The sequence below is a fragment of the Ambystoma mexicanum genome, chromosome 5q (genome assembly GCF_040938575.1).
Source record: "Ambystoma mexicanum isolate Mex_15411 chromosome 5q, UKY_AmexF1_1, whole genome shotgun sequence".
In the NCBI taxonomy this organism is placed as follows: Eukaryota; Metazoa; Chordata; class Amphibia; order Caudata; family Ambystomatidae; genus Ambystoma; species Ambystoma mexicanum.
In genome coordinates, this window is record NC_090933.1 from 516,698,761 (window position 1) to 516,726,750 (window position 27,990).

Sequence of the window (27,990 nt, forward strand, 5' to 3'; positions counted from 1 at the left end):
GTTATTATCTCACAAACTGAGTTATCCAACAATCGAAAAGTAGTGTTTGGCAGTAAAGTGGGCCATTGATGCTCTGAGATATTATCTACTGGGCCGAGAGTTCACATTAATAACCGACCATGCTCCATTAATCTGGCTTGCTCGTAACAGATTCAAATCGGAGAATACTCGGGTGGTTTCTTTCTCTCCAGCCCTTCTCTTTTAGAACTATTCATAAACCTGGGAAGTTATTAACCCAAGCTGATTACCTGTCTAGAGCAGAAACCCTTCCCGAACGTAAAGGCTTAGTAGAGGGGGTGTGACAATGTGCCGGGTTGTTCATGCCTTAATCCTGTATGGACTTTCCTCTAATGAGATCTGTATTTTTGGTATCCTAGGAAACCAGGGCTGACGAGGAGGAGGTTGAACCCAACGGTTACAGCTGGGCGTATTGAGAGAGAGCTGATAAAAAGTACAAGGGTCTGTTGGACTAAGTCTACGCCGTTGCGCAGACTTCAGTTGTTAAGGTTTTTATTTTGTTTTTATTATTAAAGAAATGACGGCCGAAGCCGTCGAGTAGAAACAAACTGAGCAGCGCCTTTGCGCTTCAACAGAGTGTGAGGAAGATAAAGCGACCGTTGTTGCTCGTTATGCAGCAGAGATGGAGACGTGGCCGTGACGCGTCGGCACTGAGGAGAGGTGAGACCTGGCGGAGGGGACCGAAGACGGCAACCTGAACTGAGGAGGAGGGCAAGCGCCGCTGGAGTCGCGGCAAGAACTCAGAGAGGCGGAGCGGAGCCATCGGCAGGCGTCTGTGTTGTGAAGAGGTCGAGCCTTGTGCAGCCCGAAAAACCGTAATGTACATGCGCCCTGAATGAAAGGAGGAGAGACATTTTATGAAGCTCAATACCGGAGGCGATAGAGAGCCGGTTGAATGAACTCCGGTCGAAAGGGGTGTGTGAGTGAATGATCACACTGAAGTAATGTACGTGTTGACTGAAAAGGCGGTGCCACGTATGAGGAGAGGAACGGCTGCTCACAACTGAACGCAGAGCTCGAACACTAACAGAGTGAGAGGGGAGTTTCCAGGAAGGGGAGCAGCGCAGTATGAGGTGTCATATACACCGAACCAGCTGATTGAAGATAACAGCAGATGTGTTCATAAACCAATAGTGTCAACGAAAGCGACCTATCTCAGTTGAATTCGAACTGTAACGAGAGAGGTGGAAACAAACTTCCTTAACAAGGGAGCTTAAAGCATGGAGAGTAGAAAACGAATTTAAAGGCAGCTAAGAACTGAAAAGACAAATGAATGACTGATAAAAGAAGAACAGAGAGAAATAAAGAGAGTACAGGGAACGTAATAATCAAATGAACATTTTACTCAAAAGAACTTACCTGTTTGGTTTTTATTTTCTCTTCGCTGACACGAACTCTGTCCTGAAGCCTGGGAGTGGTGAAGAAGATGTATCCTTTTCTAGTTTACCTAAAGAAAGATAAAAGAGAATTGATCAATAAAAGAATTGGGCTCTCTTTTAGTCCAAGCAAACTACTCATTGGCTGAGATCTCATTTTTAAAGTACTACATCTTTGAAGTATCACAGTCCCCTCTGATCGTAATCTAAGTGTGCCAAAGTGAGAGCTCAAGCGGATGTGGCACTTCTGTGCACAGACAATCCGCGCTCTCTGGACCTAGTAAATGGTGACATGCTTGAGTACTGCTAAAAAAGAAATGTCGAACATGAAAATGGCGATTTTCTTTTTTTTTATTTTGATTTATTTGTATTCGCCCCGAACTTTCCCCCGCAATTATATACAACCACCCCCCATAGTCCCCTTATATAGCCTAAACCCTCCCCACACATAATTGCGTGGAAATGTGCACCTCGCAACTCAGCATTTAGTTGTTCGTCATTTTTTGCAGCGGAATTATGGGCTAATACCCAGTCAATCGCTGCCTGAGACTGGCTTGAAGAAGTGAGATTTACATGCTGAGGCCCAATGCTGAAGTGCAGTGACCAGACAGAAGTCCCCCCTGAGGAACCTACCGACTGCTGTTAAAAAACTTTCTGATGATAACACTATGGAGACCGAAGTCATCACATCCTATTTCAATTTCTAATTCTGCTATGATGTGATGGTGAAATCCGTAGGCAGTAGTGTTTCATGAGAAACCTGTAGGGTTGGCAGATGCTTGCAGTAGTGTGAGTTTGAGGGCACGATGGCAACAAGCATAGAGGAGTATCTGGGCATTTTATGGTATTCCTTAGGAAAGGGGCAGTTGATGGCAATCTACGTCATTGAGACAAGTAGCTGTGCAGTAGAGCGTCCATGGCAATGAGGCAGATGCCTGGCCATAATGGCAACCCGCGAAAGAGGCTAGGCAGTTGATGCCAGTCTCTGCCAATTCGGCAAGTATCTGACCAGTTGTTGGCAAAATGTGTAAAGTGGGTAAACAACTGGGCATTTGATGGCAACCCGTGGCAGTGGGACAAGTATCTGGACACTTGATGGTAATTGGGCAAGTTCCCAGAAATTTCATGACCTTCTTTGGCGGGTATCTGGTAAAAATGTCCCTATATATATGGTCGCCGTTCATAATGTCGCCGGGAAAAGGTTGTGGCAACATTATATAGGTGACCGTATATATATATATATATATATATATATATATATATATATATATATATATATATATATATATATATATAGGGTCGGGGAATGTAGGGGTGTCCCCCGCTCCTCTTGAAAAATGTTTCCATGTAATAATGTCTGGGACATTCTCACATGGACCCTTTGGAAATAGAGCAAGTACTTCAGCAGCTTCAGGCACTATGGCAGAAGAACAAGGTTCTGGCCACGTGATTGCAATACTTGTTAATGTGGCAGGTGACTGTGCATTTTATAGCAGTGGCACCAGTACCTGGGCAATGGCAATCCTTTACAAATAGTTAAATGCCTGGCCATGTGATGGCAGCCATTAGCACTGCTGCAAGTTCTCACGCATTCTATGGCAATCATTGGCCAAGTGGCTGTCTTCTTTCGGCCATGTTGGTGATCTGCCTGGTTCCTTTCCAAGGGACCTAGGAGGTGGCCTACACAACCAAGAGTTCATTAGCGGCTTTGCTAGTGCCTGCTATCTGGGTCCTTGTTTTTTCATAGGGTGAAGAAACTGGAAACGCCAATTAAGTCTGAAAGGACAGACGTCCAGTCGCTGCCATCACTGAGATGCTTTTGCTATGACCGTGTTTCCACCATGGAATGGGAATCGAACATGCCCGCACCTTACCAGCCTTATGATGCCTGATCAAGGGTGATTGGATCTCCACGTTAAGGGATCAGGAATGCTTTTTTTTTTTCCTTTTGGATATTTATTTCAACACTAGGAAATTGACCACTTTCCAGTATTTACAATAATATGGGACTTGGGTGCGAGTGTTGTCTTTTTGCAAAGGTTTCACTTTAGTAACGCTGAGATAAGGTTGGTGTTCGCTTCTATTTTGAGGATCCATTCATCAAACGCTGCCTGTTGAACCTCTGCAGTGAATTCGACACTGATTCATGGAAGTGTTTTATAGTGGTGCAGTCTCATAGGAAAACGTTCCATGAATCAGCCCCAGTGGGTCAGCATTCTGAATGTACATGCATGTTTTAGTTTGCTTGTGAAAGCCAGCCTTGCCAGCATACTCCCAGGACCAGAACTAGCGTTTACTGCAATATACCATTAAACAGCAAAAGTCTGCTGTTGAATTTGTGTGATGGTGGCACGGCTGCTTCACAAGCATGCATTTGAATACCCGCACAAGATGGTTGTTTGTGCACTTATCGATTCTGTCAATGTTAACTGTTTCCACTACTTTTGCTAAGTGATGATAGTCAAGCATGCCATCAGAGCTTATGACCTTGCTAATAGTGTGTGACAACTAATGCTGCGGCCCACCCACACTACACTTTGGAGCAGGTACAGTGGGTACCACATAGCATTCACAATTGAGGGAACAGGTGGAAATACCTGACATAGTGGAATGAATTCCTCACCTAGTCGCCCGTTCGAGCGGGTGCATTTACTGAACAAGCTGTGACATCACACCATCAAGGTTTTTGCGAGGTGCTCACATTAATGCACAGGCATGGCCTAGTACAACAAAGAGCCATTAAAGGATTAACCGGTGCATAAAGTAGACTGGGTGGCGGCTTGTGGATATTTTCACATGGTATGCATGGTAGTCGCACTTGTGGATGGCCCATTGTCTACACTAACTGTACAGCGACACATTATTTTGCCATTTGCACCTGCGAATATGGTGCACTTCAACACAAATATGGTGAAAAACTGAAGTGGACGACGTTTTGCTAGTGAAAAACATTTACCGTTCTTATACACTTGCTGTAAACACCGCTAGCCCACTGTTTTGCTTTTCAGATGCGCCTTTTAATTACCTCAGCTCTTAACCCATTAAACGAAATAAAAGTTCCTGGACTTGGGAAGGCAATAATGTACACTTAGACCATTAGTTGGAAAATTATTGGCTCTTTACAGGCCCTTTATTCACATTCTACTGGCATACATTCTACTATGAAATAAATGCAACTGGTTTTGAATACAAGAATAAACACAATGGGTATACTTCACCGTTAGTGCAATTGTAGGAGAAAGCTTCATCTTGGCCACGACAACACTACCCAATCCCGAGGCAGGTAGGCATAGAGATCACGCATCAACTAACAGGGTCTGGAGTGGAGCGAGACTTCAACACCCGGGGTTCCAATTCTCTGTCACCTCATGGGGATTGCTCCTCTCTTCTTATGGGGACAAATCCCAGTCCCTCATAAATTGCAAACTGTCCCCGACTGAAGGGCAGACAGCAAGCATGGGAGGCAAGAGTGGAAAAATCCAGACAGTGGAAAAATCCAGCTAGTCTCCCGCGCTCTCATTCCCAGCACCCCTTATCAAGGCACCTGCACATCTCTGACTCCCCTCTCAGCTTACCCTTGAACGAACAATACAATAACTATCCTCCATAGTCAGCTCATCTGCTTCATGCTACAATATCGCAACCGTTGCAGAAACCATGTCTGCCTTCTAACTGAGCTCGCAAAAACATACACTTTCTTTCTGGTTTGGAAGTGAATGTCCAAAATGGCTGTGCACCGGCACCATGTTTAGCTCATTTACGCATATGCACTACAATCGACACTTTGGACAATCAATTACCATACACCAATGAAACAAATGACAGTTTCTGAAACCGACGAAACATCCCAATCAAATTAGGAATACACGAAATACAACAACAAACAACAATCAAAATCAAAACAATTACAAAAACACAAACAAAAGTATAGCGCAACACTTCAGGAAAACATTTGATCCCACCAAATCCCGCCCCAATCTTGAGTAGTTTGAGAAATCAGATAATTCAAGCTACTACTATGTTTCTCAATAGAACGGGAATGGTCATTCAAATCAAAACCGCAAATTCCTTCAACAGCATTGCAACCCAAATTATGCTTCAAAAACAAATAATCGATAGGCTATTTTGCAGAACAGAGCTGCTATCTAAAATGTCTGCTATCTAAAAGTAGCTCCATTAAAGCTTGAGACGTTTCATTAAGCCCTTAACGACTACGCAAACTAACCTGATCATGGATTTATAACCACCAGCCGCCAACCCACAAACACCCACCAAAGGAAATGCAAGTGCTAAGGGGCGCAGGTTCAGATAACAAATGCATATTAGAATCACAATCTGGCGACTGAAATAATGAACAGAATGCGTAGCGTGATGAATCGCAGGCTGCAAATGAATCATCATTAAACCAAGCCGCGTCAGAGCAGAAGACACACCAGAAATAATCACAGGAATGTAGGTGTAGGTAAAAATACCACAGGAAAATAGCCAAACTGTTGGAAGCTTGACATGCCTAAAATGGCTGGCAGCTACAGTAGTAACATTTACAAAACATAGCATTAGACACATCCGTCGTACATGCACCACTCGAACGTGCACATAAACGTTTCTCAAAATCCGTTCCGCTCTTCACACCCATCAAGTCAAATTTGTAACATTTGCAAATGTGTGAAGGATTACAAGTCACATAGCAGATAAGCCGGAGCAATGTCATAAGTGACAGTATGCGTCATATTCCTCCACATGCGATCAGTGTCAGAACAACATGTACAGCACTCATAAACAGAAAAAGAAGTTCTCCACTAGAGTATCATTATCCAATGCTCTGAAAATGTGTCGTAGCACAGGTGCCGGCGTTGGTACGGCCACAAGACACGTCAAAATTAAGTTTGAAGCATCATCAACATCAGCCAGGCAAAAGTGCGAGATGTTCAAAACCTGACAGGCCAGAAAAACCCACATGTTCTCGGGTTGCTTGACAATTGCAGCATAGCGATGCCGCACAAAAGACGAGGACCTCACGGAAGAGGGCAGCGCATCACACCCATGGTCACAACGTCTCCTCGACACACAGTCACATCATGGCTGGTAGTCGTCATACAGATCATCTCAGTCAGTCGGACAACAGAGACATTTGCCACATCTTTTTACATGTTCTTGGACCCTCCCTAACGGACTCCACACCAATCCACAAGTGCACACATCACGAACAGAGTCTGGGAAAAAAAACAATTTACAAAAAAACAAAATATCAGTAAAGTACATCACTAAAGCGGATAACATTTGTCAGCAGGGATGTAGCTCCATTTCCTCTTTCCTGGTTCCATTACCAGAACAACTTCATCCTCTCCTGCTGCAATTATATCTGCCGGAACCGGCAGGCCACTAGGTTTCTCAACCCGCACCTTTGCTCCCAAACCATGTTGTCTGGTGAGCCAAAACCTTTATCCCCAAGTGTAGTTACCACAGTGGGCGGCTCTCCCTTTTTCACCAACCTTTATCCCCAAGTGTAGTTACCACAGTGGGCGGCTCTCCCTTTTTCACCATGTACCATAGCATTTTACAGGGACGTTAATCAGTTGTGCAACTCGATCCCCTTTATGGATTGGCAACATTTTCTCTCCACTATTGATTAAAATTACTTTTATTTCTCCCTGATAATCTGCATCCACAATCCCTCCCAGTACCTGGATTCCTCTAAATGCTAACTCAGATCTAGGGGCAATCAATCCCATGTTTTCCAATGGAATTTGCACTCCATTTCCCGTGTCAATAACACTGACCCCTCTTGGTTGAAGTCTGATCTCTTCCATAGCATACAAGTCCACCCCTGCAGACTCAGGTGTCGCTCAATAAGGAGCTAGAGCTCCAGGTAACATTACCCAATGTATCAAAGTTTCAAATGCCCTATATGGTTTCATTTGTAAAGCTGGTGTTAACATTCGCATTAATGGAGTTTCACCATTTGCAATTGGTCTGTTATTCAACACTTGCACCACATCCAGAATGTGCTCACGCCACCCTTTCAGGGTACCATCACCAATCTTTCGCAATTGTTCTTTCAACAAACCATTCATCCTCTCAATCAGTCCCGAAGCCTTGGGGTGATAAGGCACATGGAAGATCCATTCAACGCCCTTCTCCTGACAATAAGCCTGAATCTATTTTCCTTTAAAATGTGACCCATGTTCACTTTGAATTTGTAAGTAACACCATAGTACACTGCCACTTGATCTAAAATGTAATGTTCTTTAACTGCGTAGCTTTTTTGCATGGTAATACCATCAAGTACCCTGAATGTGTCTATAATCGTACACGCATATTGACATCCTCTACTGATTGGCATCGGACTGATGTAATCGATTTGCCAGATTGTCCAGGTAATTTACCTAATTTCAATGTGCCTTGAATCGCATGTGGAATGGATCTCGTTTTCTGATGCTGGCACACTGGACATTGCAAAATCACTGTTTTCACTACTTCTAAAGGAATACTAATTCCTCTATCTTATGCCCACTCGATAGTAGCCTTTTCTCCAAGATGCCCACTTTTCTGGTGTGCCCATTTGGCAATCCCTTCCAGATCATCTTCCTCAGACCTCGTGTCCATAGCTGACATTTTGGCATGTTCATCTGCAACAGAATTGAACCAATGTTCCAATGAGTCTGCCTCGCAACGTGCATCCGCATGATACACAGTCCCCTCACTATTCATCAACATTTCTGCAATATCCTGCCAGAGTTCTTTTCCCCATAACTCTTTTGCATGAATGTTCCTCCCATTCTTTTGCCATGTCGGTAGCCAACAAGTCATTGTACACCTAACATTGACCAGGCGCTTCTTGCTTCAATGCCTGATAAACCGTGCATACAATTCTGCAAACTGACTACTCTTTCCCTTCCTTGGTGTTGTCAGAATCCTCTTCATTTTGGGATTGTACGACACTGCCTTCCAGTACTGCTCAGTTCCCACATATTTAGCTGAGCCTTCAGTGAACCATGCATGTTCTGTTTGTTGACTCGTCAGCTCCCCATAAGGGACTCCCCATTTTCCAGGAGACTCGCATGCTTCTGTTTCATCGGGTAGTTCCAAATCAACCAATGGAACACCAGCTACTTGCTTCGCAATTCCACCCTTCCCTCTTTTGGCACAATCTTGAATGTACCATTTCCATTTAATAATGCTAGCCTCTTGAGCCTGTCCTATTCGATGTGTTTTGGGAGAGCTCAGTACCCATTGCATTATCAGAATTTCTGCTCGGATCAATACATCATTACCCAGAGTCATTTGCTCTGTATCCACAAGAGCCCAATAACTTGTTAACAACTGCTTTTCAAAGGGAGTGTATCTGTCACCAGCCTCGGGTAACTTGCGACTCCAAAATCCTAAAGGAACACGCTTCCTGTCCTGTTTTTGCCATAAACTCCAATTGGTGTAATTCTCATATACAGACCCATTCAATTCAACGTCACCTGCTTTCAATGGCCATCAGTCAAGCACTTGTTGAATCGTATCTTTCGCCAGCTGAAAGGCTTTCCTTTGCTCCTCACCCCATTCAAAGTCAAATTTCTTTCGTTTCACTTTGTAAAGAGGCGCTAGAATCTGCTCCAAATGTGGTATATGCTGTCTCCAGAACCCAAACAACCCTATGAATTGTTGTGCTCGTTTCTTACTCACAGGTGTTGTGAATTCAAGACTCTTTTGTTTGGCCTTTGGCGCCATTTCACAACGCCCATTATGCCTTTGAATGCCCAGAAAAATCACGGTCTCTGCTGAACCCTGAGTGTTAGTCTCATTGATTTTCCATCCTCCTTTTTTCAATTTTTTCAATCCCGCAGTGATTACTTCTAGGTGCGTCCACACACTGTGCTCATCTTTTCCCTGAATCTGAGAATGTCATCAATATAGTGTGAAATCTGTACATTGGGTTTGCGCGGTATCTCATCCAAATGCTCTGCCACCAGCTGTTGACAAATAGTCGGACTGTGCAAACGTTGAAACATATACTGCCTACCCTTCCAAGAAAATGCAAATTGCTCTTTGGCAATTGGCACGGTGAAGAAGGCATTTGCCAAATCTATCACTGCATACCAAGTACCCTCACATTTTTGTACATTCTCAATTAGAGTAACAGCACAGTTTACGATAGTGCACAGTCATGCTATAGCGTCCGTCTGGCTTCTTAACCAGCCAAACTGGATTGTCCCAAGCCGTAGTTATGGGACATTACACGCTCGCTTCGACATATTCCTTAATAGTATCTGAGATTTCCTTATGACCCTGAGGAATGCGATATTGCTTTACCGGCACACATTTTTTGGCCAAAGGAACCTGCACTAGGGGCATCTTCAATTTTCCCCACAATGACGGGGGTACATGTCAATGCACTTACTCCAAAGTGATAGGTTTTACCTCCAAGTCCTACAGTCAAACCCTCCAGAATACCAAAGCCAATAATATATTCAGGGATGGGGACAATCAACACCTGATATTTACTCCTTTTCAAGTTACCAATTTTCATATCAACTTTTGTTTGAATTGCAGGTGTCTCCCCTCCCAGTCCAGTTATGGCAAAATGTCTACCATTAAACCTCAAAGGATTACCATGGATCAATGAGGCCTCGGCTCCAGCATCAATCAAAGCTCGAACCTCTTGCGTATTTCCCGATTGACAAAATAATTTCACATTCACATGAGGCCGTAGGTCTTCCTTAATCCGGGCAGACATTCCCAGAGTTTGACCACAATCCTATTTGTATTTTGAATGCGTATGTTTTGTCTCACTCACCACTTTTTCACAAGTTAGCATAAATCGGCTGATGTGGTAATGCCGCTCCGATGGACCTCTCATCCACCTGCTCTTCAGGCGGTGCGGAAGGGGACTCGCCCCATCTTGCTTGTTCACAACCTGCCTTTTCACCTGTTTGTACCGCTCCTTCACTTCAAGCCCTCGCTTTTTGTATAGCTGTTACATTTCCCGGGTTTCAATCCCGTCAATGTCTTTTGGTGGCACTCCATCTTTTAGTAGCGCAAAGAACATGTCTTTTCTCGACACACCGGAGTCTCTACTGTTGGATCTCTTTCCAGGAGTCCGCTTGTAACTGCGCCCCTCTCTCTCTCTCTCTCTCTCTCTCTCTCTTCTGATCTCTCTAACTATCTCTCTCTGGGTCTCTCTCTCTGGGTGTCTTTCTCTCTCTTTGTCTCTCTTTCTGGGTCTCTCTCTCTCTGGGTCTCTCTTCAACTGTGTTCCATTCCCCCAGGTCTGCTAACTGTCTGACAGCATCAACCACTTCATCTGTACCTGTCACCCCTACCAGCAAAGTCATGATTACATTTTTATAAGCTGGTGGACCAGTTCGAATGATTCAGACTCAAACTGATAATGCAACCCCCACCCCCATATGTTTGGTTTCATCAATATGGATGGCTTCTTTCATAGCACATAATCCCTAAGCCTTTGGATTGCCTCTCAGTGAGTACCACTTTTTCTCGTCGCTAGCCCAGTCCGACGTGATCGGACACTTGGGATTATACCCTTGAGCAGCCGACTGGATATGGATTTCGTGGGACAATGGCAGGAACCTTGAAGTTTCATTTGGATCCACAAGAAGGCCTGCAGCACCTACATCAAATAACCTGACCATCCAAGATGTTGAGACTCAGCAGCCCTCTATTTCTATTGATTGATTTCCCCAACCTCTTGCTGAGAGTAATCCTCCAACATTGTCAAATCCACCAGACCACCGCCAGGATTATTCGGATGTGGCCCAGCTTGTCTACAAGTAACCGGTTTAACTGTCACTTCCTTCCTATCAAGCTCAGGTTTAGACGGTCAAAGGACAGACAGCAAGCATGGGAGGCAAGAGTGGAAAAATCCAGACAGTGGAAAAACCCAGCTCATCTCACACGCTCTCATTCCCAGCACCCCTTATCAAGGCTCTTGCATAGGCATTTTCCAGGCACTGTCATTATATACCAAAGACTTACCACTAGCTGTTGCCATCTTATGGCTAGATAGTATCATTATGTCAGTGCCTGAAAAATGTCTCTCTCTACCTACATAAAAGCCATGACAGTTGGCTTTGCCAATGCGTGTTTCCTGAAGGGCTAAGACGCGTGTAGACTGGCGTAGACTTGTTTTCTGTGCTTGTTTTTTTTCTTTTATACGTGGCTTCTCACTGGTGAGCTTTGACTCTTTTTCTGTTCCACGGCAGTTGCCTGTAATCGTGTTGTGATCCCGAAATTGAATGTGCATGCCAATTGCTAATGTAAAGTAGGCTCTGCTCTTCCTTAATTCATTACAATGCAAAATGATGTTGCCATTTGACTTACAATAATGCAGTTTCCAGCAATAAGCAAATCCATTTTCTCTTTCCTAAAGGCTGAACTGGCCGTTCACCAGTGTGTACACATAGGAAAACTGAATGACCTCTCTTGGTTTAGGCTGCTTTTAACTACAATCCTCTAAACATTATGGAAAACGTTAGGATTCGCTGTCAATTAAAGACCATGTAATGTGCGTGTTTGTCTGGTAGCAGCTCCATCAATCGGAGACCTACATTCTCCCGCCATTTCTCATCCTCCGCTTGCCTCATCTCGGAAGGAAAGGTAGATGAAAACATTTTTATTCAATTAAGTGGATCTATACCTTTTTACATAAGCAGTTCAGTTGCTTTTTTTTTTTTTTTTACCATATACCTTCAACATTTATGACCATGGACCGTTTTTTTATTTTTCGACCCGGTGAAACCCCATCTAAATGCTTTTTTGTTGGAGTTTACAGAAAAGGGCATTGGTGCCCTAAATTTGGATTCTATTTAATACAAATAGTGTAGCGAGAGTGTGTGCATTTAAATGTATGTGTGTATAATGTATACAAATCCAGTAAACAACGTTACATAAGAGTTGAGTTTAACACAAAAGACGTGGAATTCAGTGGAAACAAACTTTAATTGAAGACACGTTAAGGTGCCAGTTTAATGAAACAAAACACTTGACATTCTGCACCTTAGCATCCCTTCAATTCATGTTTTTTCACTGAATTTCAATTGTGTTATGCTATGTCTGCCACCACCTCTAATGCTGCATTTGGATCCTTCGGATTTCATAACTGATTTCAAAGGAAATGTTATCGGTGTGTTCTTTGGCTACACGCCAATGAGTTTTATGGCTCTGTGGGTCCTTGGGGTTGCCACCCAATAAAGAAGAGTGATGGGGACTCGGAGGGGGGTCGGCGACTTGGATGAGGGACTGGGAAGAGGAAAGGGATGAGGGACTGTGATAAGGGTGAGGAACTGAGATGAGGAAGAGGGTGAGGAAGAGGGACTGGGAAGAGGCTGAGGGACTAGTAGGAAGGAGTAAGAGGCTGAGGGACTGGTAGGAGGAAGAGGCCGAGGGACTGGGATGAGGAAGAGGGTGAGAAAGAAGGCCTGGGAGGAGGAAGAGGGACTGGGAAGAGGCTGAGGGACTAGTAGGAAGGAGTAAGAGGCCGAGGGACTGGTAGGAGGAAGAGGCCGAGGGACTGGGATGAGGAAGAGGGTGAGAAAGAAGGCCTGGGAGGAGGAAGAGGGACTGGGAAGAGGCTGAGGGACTAGTAGGAAGGAGTAAGAGGCCGAGGGACTAGTAGGAGGAAGAGGCCGAGGGACTGGGACGAGGAAGAGGCAGAGGGACTGAGACAGAGAAGATGACCAGCAAGGGGAAGGGGGACTGTATGAGGAGTGGGAAGGTATGGTGCAGAGAAGAGAAGCCTGCCTTCTATGACTTGAATGAAATTCATGCTCCTACTCCTTTTCCTTGCAACTTGCTAACACATATTAATGTGCAATGGGTATATGTGTGTGTGTGTAGTTCAGCTTATTGATACTGAAATGTTTTGTGCCCTGTGCTTGATATTCCTCCCACATATTTGTGAATATCAGAAAAACATAGAAAACAAAAATACATTTCCAGACTGCCTGCAAACTCCAAACCTACACACATTCTACAGTTTTATACCGCCCACCGTCTCCCTTGTGTCAAACATCCCCTGCCTCCTTCCAGTATATTATAAGGACATTCTCATATGCCCAACTCTTGAATATTTGTTTGATTCTCTTGAATAATCCATGGCAGGTTTTCCTTTCTGAAAAGCCTCTGCTGCTGCAATGCATGGGGACATATAAAACCGTTTTGTAGGAGGGGGCACCCCACGCTGTGGTTACTTAAAAAAAAAAAACGTCTGGATGAATATCCAGAAAACCGCACGTTCCTGCGCTCTGTCCCACCCCCAAAAAGAATTTAGTGAAAATCCACTGGGAAAGATTTGAAGTTACAAAACATCTTAAAGGCATCAATGGGTTTCCATACGTGATTTTAGGAATGAGCAATTATAGAGGCAAAGTCTGCATACAAAAGAACAGGTTTCTTAATGAATTTTTGAACGTCTGCGTGTATGGCGCTCTTTTCATGGTCTTTATTTGATTAATTAGAGTTTTCATGATCATTGTTGTTGTTTCTTTCCCCCCCCAGTTTGGATCCATTTATGAATGAGACTACATTTAAGCATGTGCTGCATTGACTGCATATATACAGAGGCCAGATTTTTCAGCCTTACTCTCCCTTAAACCCCTGGCTGTGGCCACTACTCTGCAGTTGTAGGTTATTTAATTTCTTGTCCCCCTCCCCCCCCCTTTTTTGATTCCTGCTGTAGTCAGGGGGGTCGTCTTTCCTTTCTAGCTACACCACCCTCACCCAAATCTATAGGGTTAGTATCACTTTCTGTAGCAAATGGTGGTTGTGGTTTTCCTCTCTCTTTTCTCCTGCACGTTGCTTGGATCAGATGTCAGTACATGATATATAGGGGCCCACCAATATACATAGACCTTTGATGTTTAGTGACTTTGTTTGCTCTCTTGATCTGTGTGCAACCAGTGCCTGAGTTAATCTCAGGAATATAATTTATACTGTAAATAGTTACAGATACTAGTGATCTGTTATTAATACTTAATTGTTAGGTCTGTCTTTTTGTTAACCTTTTTTCTTTTCTTTATTGTTGATTACAGAATGTATGATGTATTCTTGTTCTTTATATTTAAGTAATTTAATTTAACATCAATTCCTGTGATGCATTAAATAATGAATAAATTCACCTAACATTTGTTCATGAGTTCTTTTCAGTATCAATTTGTTTGATTGATTTTTTTCTATATAGGACTGATTGACTCTCTCCTAGTATAGCTCTGATACCAAAGTGAGAGATGAGGCTAGGGCCTATCTCGCATGCAACAACTAATACTATAATTAGTTGCTAATTCCTGATGCGAGCACACACCCTCTTTGTATTTAGCGAAATTCTTTCTCCAGTTCCCATCAAAGGGAGGGGATAGCCCTTTTGTGTTATATAAGATCCATATTGATCAAGTTGATCTTTTCCAGTCATGCCAATCTAGTTTCAGGGCACACAGTAATATTGAGAGGGTACCAACGCTGCGGGTGGTTGTAGATTCAATGTAAATGCTTAAGAGGGTGGGAGGGGGGCGCCTGCTTGTTCATGTTCTTGGTACTCTCTGCGGCATTTGACACAGTCAACTGCAAGTGACTACTGACAACTCTCGCAGCATATGGGGCTGACGGTAGGTTTCTGCATTGGCTTTCTTCCTTTCTCTCTGGATGTAGCCGATGCACCCAGATTTAATCCTTTATAACCCTTTTCTCATTATAGCTTGTTAGGTGCTTCCTGGGTGGTTTTCTTTTTCTTTTTTTAAATCATTATTATTTTAACATGTTATGAGAGCTGCTGGGGAAGGGGATCTAGTATGTGAACACAACATTAGATTTTCATACGTTGTCTGCTTCTGACGCCCATGGCATGGAAGCAGGTCTCTTGCCTTGGCCTTGGCCTCGGTCTCTGTTAAAAAGAGGAAATTAATGAGGACCATAAATGTGGATTCTTTCTGTTTTTACGAAAGGGTGCAAAGCCCAGTTTTTCTTCTGGATCCTTACCTAGATTTTTAGATCCACATGGAGACGAAGCGTGAAACTGCTAACTTACAATTAAAACTTTTAAGAAACCATTCAGACTTTTCTATATGCTGAGAGTTTTAGTGGTACAGGTGTTAAAACCTGCCCATATAGTTGGACGAAATGCCTTGTTGATGGTTTCACCTAGAACCACAGTCCTTCCACCCTACAGTGGCTTTCAGTGCTACAACCAAACTGAAAGTGCATAAAGAAATATTTGATCATCCATCCCCTGTCCTGATATCGTTTACATCAACTTTCACAGGAAACATTTGTCGTCTTTAAGGCAGCCTGCCTTATTTATAAGACATTCAGACACAGAAAGCCCACTTACCTGGTGGAAAAATTGTAGATTTCAGGCTGTGACTAATTACACACCATACCAAAATATTGAGATTAAAAATCCCAAAGGTAAATAGGAAGAGAATCCTTAAGCAAGGATTCTTTTAATATGTGCCAGTATGATATTGGGCGCTTTGAAACACAATTTACCTGATGTATAAGTGCCTTACAAATGCACAATAAATACATTTATAGAACCCCTTTCCAGTATCTATTATTTTCACAATAGTCTAAGACTTGGTGATGCTATTACCGTAAATTGACTGGAGAACGAAACATTGTTAGGTTTTTAAAGTGCACATTGATGGACTGTCATAGGTGTCTGGATATTTTAGAGGCTTTCATATTTTGATGCATATGGTGTGAGTTTGTAGCAGTGTTTTTTTTTAATGTTAAACTGTATGATTGTAGCCATACTCTCCTTTTGCATGTGGAGCGTAATTAAAGGCCCCAAACTATCAGAACTGAAGGGCCACGTGAAAAAGGCCTACCTGTCATTACAAAAGGAAAAGCAGAATCTTCATACACAAAGGAAGAATAAATTCAAAGGTCTCTTTCATATGAAAAACAGGATTTTAAACACTGACACAAAAACGGCTTTGTATGTGAGATTGTAAGTTAAAGCAAGACATGAGAAACACTTTCCCCTGCCAACATAAAGATGTCAGGGAAAAGACATGGTTTGTGTGTTGACAAAAAGGTAGCTTATGCTTCACACGCAAAATACCAGCAAAACATTTGAAAAGAAAAGCCTGCTTGGTTGCCATGAAATGTTCCTTTGGGCCTATTCAGGCAGACGATGTGGGTGTCTTTCTGCAAGCGAAATCCAGAGAAAGCGAAAACAAAAATGGAATTGGAGTGCAGATTGAAAAAGCACAACACATGTGCTGAGAAATGAATGCATAATCTTTCTATTAAACTGTTGCATCATTAAAAGGGTACACTGTTTCACTTTATACCCACTTTTCAGCAGAAAAACGAACAGCATATAATAAAAAATGTATTTTATTAATGACTGAAAGAAACAGCCGTACACTTTCAGTGCAAAAGCAAAGTGAATCCTGATCAGTAAAACACACTGTATGTCAAAGAATAAAAGCTGAGCTTAGAAATTGCAACCTGTGACTTCCATTTCAGCCAGGGACAAAAGATGGGGCTGTGGGAAAACCTCACTAAGAACTCCACCACTAGAAGCCTGGCTGTTAAATCCCCTCAGATGTTTACAGCTGAAATAAAGTGTGGCTGCTAAGAGGTGTTGAAAACAGTCTTTCCCTAGACTTGATGTCTCTGAAAGGGCAGTTCTGAGCAGACCAAATGCTCTAGCTGGTACATCCCAGGTATTTACGAGCTGAAATCAACTTCAAACAACCAACTTCAAAGAGACTAATAAACACTGGCCCAGTGAGAACAAATGGCCTGGAGGCAGGAGAGCTACCATTTGTCCAACATGAAGATGTATTGTTAATTTAAAAGGACTATTATAACTTAGGCCTTTTTTTCAGCAACCATAAGTCATACTAATTAGATGTATGTTTCATTTTATAGATAATTTCCAGGCGATTATTGTGATATCAAATTCATCCACCTTTGAGTTAGGGAACTATAATGGCCATCTAAGATGGATTTCTGGCTGTTCAGAAAATGTTTCAAATATGACAGTTAGCATGCTGCTGTAGGATAAAATTAGGAATATGGGTAATAAATTACATGTTCCTAACTATTATGCTTTTAGAAAAACTGCAGAAAATTGCCACACTGCCGTGCAACATGGTGCAGACTTGGCTGTTGTCTTATTCAATTTCCCATGATTAGCTGAATCAGAAAATATGTATATCATGGCAGTTATTAGTAAAATTATGAGATTTTCCCACATAACTAGTTATTGCCAAAAATGTGACATGAGAACAAATGGGGATTGAAAATAGAAGCTGCCATATGGCTGCTCCAGACTCCTAAGCCAATCCTTGGAGATGGGCTGGAGTTTGGAGGAGAGAGAAGGGTAAATGTCCAATCCTATGTGTGAGAACTCTTGCAGGGTACTCCCCCAAGATTGTAAACTTGACAGAGTAATCACTGCTATATAAAGTGCAATGCACTATGAGGAAGGGACAGAGCTGCTAAAAATTACCATCTGAGAGAGCTGCTGAAATGTACCATTGGGGAGAGCTGCTGAAAATTACCATCTGACAGCTGCCAGGAAACACCAAAAGGAGATTTCGCAGAGAGGGCCTCTGGGTGGAGATGTCTATTTCTAGGAAGGCCTAAAAGCTAACTGGGTCCTATGGTGTAGAGCCGTAGTCCATCCTTGAGAGTGGAATAATTGTAATTGATTATTTATAACGCGCTTAATACCCAGAGGTTTCTAAGCGTGGACCTGGGTATTGAACCTGTGTTGCTCCGTGTCGTCTTGCTTCCAAGATGAGCATGTTGCCACTGAGCTATTCTCCTGAGCGTGACCAAACCCCTGCCCTATCCTTCCAAAGGGTCCCGACATGCAGCTGGCTGCCCTGAACTTTAAACATAGGTTTTCAATATAAGTAGACTTGAGCCCTTTGTAACCAAAAGGTGGGAGAATCTACTGGACTAAATCCTTTCCCTTTATTTTATTGTGGGTGGGGGGGGGCAAAACTGTGTAGATCCTGGGCCTAATTAGCTAAAAATATGAATGTAATGAATTCCCCTCGACAGAATACTACCCGGTGATTTTTGTTAAATAAATTTACAAAGCTCATTTCCAGTGTGCGCTGAAAACTATAGACTGTCCATTAATTGAGTAATCCTGTGTGTTCAGCTTCCCCAACAGAGGCCTTGAAGTAGAAAGGTGTCCGACCGAAATCCAAAATTCTCAAATTATCCCAGTTTTTACCATCCAGCTTCCTCAACACAGGCCTTTAAGTGGAGAGGGGGTCTGAAATCCCAAATTCCTAAAAATAATCCCAGGTTTTCTGTCCAGTTTCCGCAATGCAGATCAAAGTAAGGGGGGGGGGTCTGAAAAACAAACCGCTAAATCTCCCTGTGTTTATTTTAAACCAAATGTGTTGGTGAAATCATAATTGCCATATGCATTTGTACCAATCTATAAACCCTACTGCAATTTCGATTTTTGTGGAAAATCGAAATTGCACAGCACTACATTTGTAATTCTTTTTGTTTATTGATCAGTTAAATCATTTATTGAAGTGAAATCTGTAGAAAGTAAAGAATTGTGATGTGTTCCATTACATGCACTCTACTGCTCCAGGTGAGTTAGGTTTGCAGATTATAAATCTAATACATGCAAACTTGGCCGCCTTCAGACACCATCGATAAGCTTCTGGTGTTTACTGATCTTAAATAAACATCAAGCTACATAGTTCCTCCACTCTGTCATCTAAAGCTGTTAAATATAAAAATGTTATAAGCCTGCTTGGACGTTGCAAGGAACGCTTTTCTCATCCAAGAAGCGTGGGTTCCAGCCCAGGAAGAGTTTGTGATATATTTTAATCATGGCAACAAGGAGCGAGATGAGGTCATTAACTGGCGGTAGCACCTCGTTCACCTTTCTTAAATGAGGCTTCGGTGGAGGCACAATATATTACATAGACGCTGCCATTAACACCATGAATGTACATGTGTGTATAGTTGTGAGAAAGGCAAGGTAGATAGACAGGTAGGTCATGGATTTGTGTGCTTGTATCACACCCCAGTTCTTTCTGTAACAAGTTTGCTGCATCAAAGATATGAAAGGAAACATGATATTTATGTGATATGATATTTGTAATGTGCTTAAAACCCAGAGGTTTCTAAGCGCGGACCCGGCGATCAAACCTGTGTTGCTCCGTGTCGTCTTGCTTCCAATGCGACCACGCTACCACTGAGCTAGCCTCCCTCCTGCAAAATATGTTTTCCAAAGGGCAAACAAGGCCTGAATAGCATCACAGTGCTGTACATCACAGTGCGGGTGAGCATCTCGGCACAACAAGATATGCACTGTGGTTTAAGCAATAGCTGGTTACTTAAAATGTGAGGTTCCTTGCAGTTTGAGGGTAGGGTCGAAGTGAATCGGGAAGGGTGGCCTCTGTATAAGATTAGAGAGAGTTTGGTAAGCGAGATTCATGACCAATAGCAGAGGACATGAGTGGCCATCCTAAGTGCACATTCATGAATTCACAGTATTCCTATGGTCCTGTGGCAGTGGGGCAGTGCACAGGCTAGCGTAGAGACAACAGTTAGATGGCATGCATTCTTAAATAGCGCAGGGGGGGTGTAGGGGTGGGGAGTAATCCGGTCCAGGAGCGATCCAGATGGAGCAAGCAGCTGCAAGCATCATTATTGTCCTTATCCGGTATAGGTTAACGAGATCATGGGTTTACGGGCCTCCTCCTGTCAGGGGGCTGCCAATGGAGCGTGATCATGGAAGCCCTCGTTCAAAACATTCGGAAAAGCCACAAGTTGCAGGACCCTGCTGTTTCAGAGGGTGTAGAACGGAGTTAAACACAGTTACGCATTACTTCCCAAAATCTGAACATTACAGTCGGCCAGAAATAGGACAAAAAGCCATGGACCTATTGGGAGGACTAAGGTAGAAGCCACTTAACATGTATATATTGTCACCATGTAACCAAGTATTACTGATGTTCAACATGAGCAGAATTCCTATTGTCTGGGTGTGGAACATTCCTTCAGTTCTAATCATTGTGTCCAGGAGCAGTATAGCAGTCATTCAATACATCTGTGTGTTCCATTTGTGGCATTCGCAAGACCTACACCTGCAAGACCCTGCTCTGTCCTGTAGTTCCAGCCTATATTTCATATTGGAATCTTGTGCCTTTCTCTGCTGTCATTCTGGGCCAGAGAATATGTTTATATGGTAAATGGGCTCTAGGTAGGCAATCCAGGGTGCTCTATCGCGCTGCCGGATAGCAAACCGTGTTTCCATGGAGTGAGATGAACATTAATTATTTACTACTCCTATAAAGTGCATTGGATTTCATTTTTGCAAACCCTTTTATAATCTCATAAATAGGTGATGCCCCCACTCCCCACGGTGCCGCTGACGATTGTATTATCTTAAATAACCGAAGGGGCACCCCTGTTGTGTCAGCGATCTCAAGATTGTCGCTGCTGGCAGTGTGTGCAAATACTTGCAGCGCCTTGGGAATATTAATGAACGCGCGCTCCAGATCACTCACGCAATCTGCCACTGCCCTCTCATGCTGCTCCCGCAGCAGCTGATCTTGTCCGAACGCTCTGCAAAGGTGGATCGGAATTATTTGGTTCGTGTGTCCCACTTACACCGCAAACCGGGGATTTGCAGCGGCGATCGCAATGGCAAAAGCCGCTAACATGGTGGCCACATGCCAAATGCGATGAAGGGCTTGTTGACATGGAAAACACAGTTCAATGTGTGTTTTGTTTTGTTTTTTTGTTATTGATACCAGTCGTTATTTTTGTGGCCAAGCCCCATGGGTTTTTGTTCCTAACACCACCTCTTGCAGTATTCTACAACTGGGTCATACTATTTCTCGAAAGAAAATGCGAAACCTGTCCATTGGAAGCACGCAAAGCGTTTCCATTTGAATTTGAAATGCTCGCATAACAGTATGACTATTTTCCTGGATGTTCTGCCAATTGTGCTAATTTGGAATTTCGATCTTTACAAATCTGGTCTTTTTCTGTCTTGTAGAATGATTGAAGATTCTGCGAAAAGGGGAACTACCATGGCAGAAAGAAGGCAGCTCTTTGCAGAGATGCGTAAGTACAGTACAGCGCCTAACCTCTCCGCGTCGTGTATGCGGAGCTAGTGAGCTGCACCGGGCTGACCAGCGGCGTTTGCATGATGATGTGGAAAGGGATAAGTGGTCGAAGTGAGCGGGAGCGGTCGGGAGCGCTGCTCCTCTACTTTTTTTTAAATTACCTTTCACAGCTCCTATACTTTTATTTTAAAAAGAAATCGTTCCGGAATGGTTTAGTTTTAAAATAAAAGTGTAGGAAGAAGTTGAATCTTGCATTTTCAGTGCACTGCAATGAACGTTCCCTTAACCAGCAGATGCAAGTGTTTGGGGGTTTGTATTGTGTGTGGGAGGGGTGTGGTGACGGGGTTTGTGGGGAGTGGGTGCAGGCCAGCAGGGAGCATAGTTCCACTACTTCTTTTTGTACACTTCGACCACTTCTGTTTGTAAAATGGTGTTTTATGGGGTGAGGTTTAATGGCTTCATTGTCGTCGTCATGGTAGCGCAGTGTAGATGTTCACACTTATGTCAAACCATTCATATGCATTTAGAAAGACAACAACTCGGGGAAGATATGCCCGAAATGAGCTGTAGACACCCCAACCCTGTTCGGGGCACAGTGGACATTGTGTGTATGCCAAACACTTAGCCTAAAACTAAATGAAAATTAATTAAAAGAATTCTTGGACCTTTAATGTTCAATTTCTGCACAGACCAAATATAGTGCCTCAAAGGAAATGGCAATGCTGAACCCTGGCAGCTGAAGGACACTGCTCCAGTTATTGTAACTTCACTTCTCACTTGATCTGCCTTGCTAGCAACTTCCTGCATTTGGTTTTATTTCAACTGCAGGCCTCTAGCCACTGCGCCCTTAGCCCCCAAGACATGGAATGCAGGCTTGAGAAAGCTGAGCTCTGGGAGTCCCTGTATACGGAATGATATGATGATGGGTTATTTATAACGCGCTTGATACCCAGAGGTTTCTAAGCGTGGGCCTAGGGTTCGAACCTGTGTAGCTCTGTGTCGTCTTGCTTCCAAGGCGAACACGTTGCCCATGAGCTATCCTCCCGAGAATGGTAACATGACTTGACCTCATCCGTGAAATCACTTGCTGAATCCAGAACTGCAATCCATCCACCTTTATTACTTTGAAATTCACCACTGTGAGCCACCAGATGATTACGCTGTTTGATGACGTGTCTTGCACACTCTCAGATGGAGGATGGCACATACATAGAAGGACCCTAAACGGGAACACGTGATAAAATCGGACTTTAATTTTCAGGCCCAAGGGAGAACAAAGACTAGCTTTTTTCGGGCAGAGGACCAAGTGCAAAACTTCCCTTTGGAAGTAACGGGGTTGTTTTAAAATTTCTGATGCAAGTTTTGAAAATGTGCCTTTGTTTAGCGTTCGTTCAGTAGAGTTGGTTTTGGGCTCTGCAGCCACTCATTGCCACTCCCGCAGCCTGTCTCGTCATCCAGGGGTTGGATTTAGTACTTGGAGCTGTATTCATCAGTTACATCAATGCCAACCCATGCGAGTGCCACCTTAAAACCGCACTGGCATCATCCACCACTGGACTTCTTGGTAATGTTGAGTACTGCAGTCCAGCTCACCAACATCTTCCACACCAGTGTCAGATCTGTGTTGTGCACACCCCACATTCACTCCAATTGTTCTTCACTAACCAAAACCACTGGGGGCAACCCCCAGCATTAAGCCTTCAATACTTGCGTACGAGGCCTAATATTGCAAGGACTGAGGGCATTCTGACAGCGGAAGCCGACTCTAGGTACCGTAAAATGAGGAACTGCTACCATTCCCCATCCTGATGACCTGCAAATGGTGTGCATACGGATTGTGTTGGCATAATGCATTATTTATTTGGTATGTGGAGTAGGTTATAAAGGGCAGGTTACCTGGGCCACCTTGTCCGGCTTCCAGTTCTCATCCTAGCAATCCCGCCTGATTCCCCTTTCAGAGGCATCTGCCAGACCAGGAAGGGATGACCTGGGCCATTTTGTTATACACTGTGGGTTCGACCTCAACCCTTCATTCATTCACTGAACATTGCTGTTGAACTCTGGTTGCTTAGTTCTCTGCAAGACCTTAACCCGTAGAATGGGCGGTTGGAAAGGATTCTCTGATTCAGCGTGAAGAAGCCAGACTAGTGATGGCAAAGCCAGACGGGGAGCCTGATGAACTACAATGGTGTACCACTCCTGGAGCTCTTCATTACAAATATAATCATCATGTGGGGTACGTGCATCTAGCTGCTACGTAGCCAGTGTCTATCGTGCCGTAGCTGACAAAAATGCTAAAGGTTCTCTTGCCAGGCAGCACCACTGCCCATGGAGAGGTTCCTTAGAGGCTACAAACCTGGTGGTTGTCATAGCCAGGCTACAGAAGTAAGCCTCCTCCACGCTCACTAAGGAATGCTTGCTTCAGCTTTTTCTGGCCCACTTGTTATTCTTAGTTTACCACGCCTGTTTGCAGCTTCGGATACTCGCAGCCTGTTTTGGCTGCTGGATCAACTGGTGGGAATAGCCAGAATGTTGACTAACAGGCTGCGAGTCTCCAGTGGTGACTAGAAGATGCTCCATCGGCTGTGATGTGCCATCTATATGGGGGTCTCTCTCTCATTACTGCTAATTAACTAATCAGGATATAAATATACATAGCCTGCGTGTGTTGATGGGAGTCGGTGTCCATACCTTTGTCGAGAGAAAAGTAGCTGTATTTAAGATGGAGGACTGTGTCACCATCAGCTTTATGACTATGTAGCCCAGGAGACGTAAGGCTTATGCCTTTGGTAGTTGCATTTCATGATTATAAGGGAACCTGCTTGAAAAACCCAGTGCACTGCACCCCCTCACCCCCAACACCACCATCACCACCACAGGATTGGGATTTCCATGCAAGACCCTGGGCCTCATTATGACTTAGGCGGTAGCCATGCCAGTAAAACGGGCACGGCTGCCGCCGGAGTCATTTTTGTTCCGACGCCCGGGAATGGGTAATTAACGGGGCATTACAGCCCCGGTGGACCCGGTAATTGGCCATTCCCGGGCACCGGAAAATATTACTCCCCATTCCCATTGAGTCCCATTGGACTCAATGGGAATGGGGAGGGCGGTAGAACCGGCACCATTCAGAATGGTGCCAGTGCTACCGTCAAGGTCTGCAGGCGGATGCCGTTCCACCGCCAGGTCAGACCTGGCGGGCAGGAGGGCAGCCACCCGCAGAACTCAGAGTATGCCGGTCCGGAAACAACGCTACCAGCAAGCTTACTGGTACCGTTGTTTCTGGACCGGCAAACTCATAATGAGGCCCTTGTGTCTTAAAGAAGCGGCGTTCCCAAGGATGGTTTTCTGAGGAAGCCGCATGTGTAGTTCCATAATACCTCATTATAGCGTGGCACGGTAAGACTATCTATGTTCCCCAAACTGAGCATTTGCCCTTGCTTTCACATTGTCTTTTTTAATTTTTTTTTAATCTCAAATGCATTTCTAACGTAGGTATACAAATTATGTATTCTATTCCCCCAATACAAAATCGAGGATGGTAGTTCAGCAATAAAGTTAGATCTTAAGTATCACACATCGCTACAGGATGGGTGGTTAAACATGGCTCAGAACCACAAAGCCAGTCTGCTGCAGATCTGGCGGGGCGAGAGGCACCAAGGATAAGGCCACTGCTGCCAACAACTGACGGCCTACAAAGTTCACCAGGAAAAAAACATGGCTCCCGGCGCACTTTACCTTTTGACCCAGTTTCCTTTCAACTTTTTTCTTTAAGAGACTTACATGGTTTACAACTTAGAAATCCTTTAAGTGATGTAAAACACCAGACCCAGCGACACCCTGTGAACTGTTGATACACCGATCCGCCACTTTGCCACTGACCGGCATAAATTGTTAATAAGGGTTAAAGATCACACTTTATCATTACATTTTAAGAATTGACGTGAAAAAAAAAGGTTCTTGATCGTCCCCAAGCCTTGTGGATGGCCCCGCCAAGGACAAGCAATGAATAGAGTCTTTGTTACATTCTTTTGTTCGCTGTCTTTAAACATTGTCATCAGTCCTTGCCGTCCACCCCTTGAGCAGCGAGCGTCGAGCGTCGCCTCCTGGTCACCTGCTGTGCTTTTGTTATAGTTATTACCTTTCATCTCCATCTGTCGCCAGGGCAGTGTCAGCGCACCACCTACGAAGGTAGATTGGTGAATGATTGCCACCAGTCAGAACCCACCTCGGACAATAAGGGGCCTCCCTGCCTCAAATTTTGTGCACTCCTCATCCAGTCGAAGGAGAACCCCTCCCCACCCCCCCTTCCTCCTCCTCTCAGTACAGAGGATTGTCCTCCAGCTGGACCCATTTCCTTCCAAACACAAGCCGGTGGCTGGAGGTTATAACGGAGGCAGCAGGGAACCTGCTTATCCCAGGGAGGCTGATGCTTTGTGGAGTCAAAGGGACAGCGATGGGTGATCAGCTGCTCTAAAGATCTTTTGGGGCTGGTGCAGCCAGCTGATTCAAGAGCCCCCTGAACGGGTTCTCCTGCTGACTAGAAGTGCCATTCAGCATCTGCATGACGCAGAGGAAGGAAGACACCCAGATTCCTGCTAGAAATAGTAATGAAGGGGTGGGTTTGCAGCAAGATGCCCTTAGAACGTGGTGTACATATTAGAATGGCAAATAATGTGTGTCTGACATTTTGCATCAGATGATTGATAGATGGGCAAAGGCAACACCTCAAAAACAGGGATTGGTGGAGGAATCTGAAGGCAGGCGATGAGAGAGGGTCGATGCGAGTGAAAGGGTTCAAACTGAGGGTGGACGAGACAATGGTGCACTGAGAGTGGGAGTGATGTGTGAATGGAGGTAAAAGGTCATACACCATACACTATTAACAATGATCTGGAAATTGGAGTAAAGTGAAAGATCGCAAACTTAAAAAGGTGTGCAATCATAGGTTATTCGGGCCCAACGGCAGATGTGGAGTATTAAGGGCACTCCATGGAGGCCATCTTTCCTAATGGAACTCTGCCAAAATGCCTGTAAGAAACATTAGTGGGCGAGGCGTTCCCACGGCTTCTACAAATGCATCAATAAAATGGTCACACCTCATTCCACAGGAGCCCTTTCCTGGAATGTGTACCCTCCAGTCGCCCTCCATCTGAGCCACTGTGCCCCAGATATGGCTAGCCGCAACTTCCAATGGTGCCTTTTCATGGTTCAAGTCCTGCACGGTCAACCACCATTTTCTGACTATGGCAAAGCCGAGTCCCCCCCCCCAGCATTTACACTGTGTGAAGTAGGGCCAGCCTAGGGCATGTGTGAGCTTAAAGTCAAGTTCAACAACTCCATTCACATTGTCAGGATGGGCTGGTGTGATACCTTTTCGGGTCTAGAGACATCGTACTAAAAGGCAAAACAGGTGTCAGGATGGCTACCAGAACGTCTCCCTATGGGCTAATTAGGGTTTATAACACCCTGCATACGTCTTAGCCGTTTCCTACCTGCAAGTATTTCTCTTCCGGCTACATAGTGTCGGGTTAGATCTACTCACCTTCTAGTTGTCTGCCATCCTCCCCTGGCTAACATCTGGTCATGAGGCCGAGGTGGATCATTGAGAGACCAGCACAGAATCCTGTTTACACCATTTCTTTTGTATTGGGGATTTCTGTACAGAAACTGGGCCAAATCGAAAGTACTAGTATGTAACCTGGCAGATATCTTGGAATTTCAGATATCACTCAACACTTCCAAGTACTCCTCTCTCCCAGCCCTTCCCATGTGGAGAGGCCAGTCCTCAAACACTAACAGTCCTAAGGGTTTTTAGTGTTCCTGCACTTATTTATTTTCTTGTCTTCCTGCAGCGGACGTTTCCTCTACATCATCTTCCCGTTTTCTGGGTTACTCAGAAGACCTCTCGGCCAGGTCTCGAGGCTTCCAATTTCTAGTCCTGGGCAGTGGCGAAGGTTGGGCATGGGAAGTACCCGCTCAAGCCCCAGAACTGATACCTAGGCTTGGGCAGCCAGGAGCATTCTCTTAGCTGGGATGCCCCTTTCGCCACTACCATCTTTTCCGAGGGCTCCATCTGGTTTTCCCGGACCCAACCTGGTCTGCCTCTGAGACAATTTGCAGTGTCCTAATCCCCCAACAGGAGCTTTAATTCCTCTTCTCTCACTCTCCCCCCCCTTCTATTTCCTTTTTGGCTCCTCGATGCCTCGCCATTTGCTCCTACCTCCTGTCCCCTCACATCATTTTTTACCTATGGCGTGTCTCCTCTACCTCCTTCACCCACTTCTCTCCTTTGTCCTACTAACTGCTCATCACTTCTTTCCATCTGCTCTTCTCTACCTCCACTTTCTTCTCCTTAGCTATTGCATACACCTTCTCCTTCCCTCCGATGGTCCCCTTTCGCCCTCTTAACTCCTATATTCTTCCTTCAACCTGCTCAGGCTCCAAGTTCCCCTACTTCCCAGCTTCCCTCCCTACACATTGTGTGTCTTGGTCTCACTCCCAGGGAGGGCTCCCTTTCGATT

At 44.3% G+C, this 27,990-nt stretch overlaps 1 protein-coding gene across 20 annotated transcripts in view; it reads left to right on the top strand.

Moving 5' to 3' along the window:
- Positions 1 to 27,990, top strand: part of DTNA (dystrobrevin alpha) — a 742,978-nt gene that overhangs the window by 189,891 nt on the left and 525,097 nt on the right. For all 20 annotated transcript variants that reach the window (XM_069621000.1, XM_069620998.1, XM_069620999.1 and 17 more), the window contains exon 2: positions 21,397 to 21,464. In XM_069621000.1, coding sequence (XP_069477101.1) covers positions 21,397 to 21,464 — 68 coding nt within the window. The remainder of the gene's footprint in view (positions 1 to 21,396; positions 21,465 to 27,990) is intronic.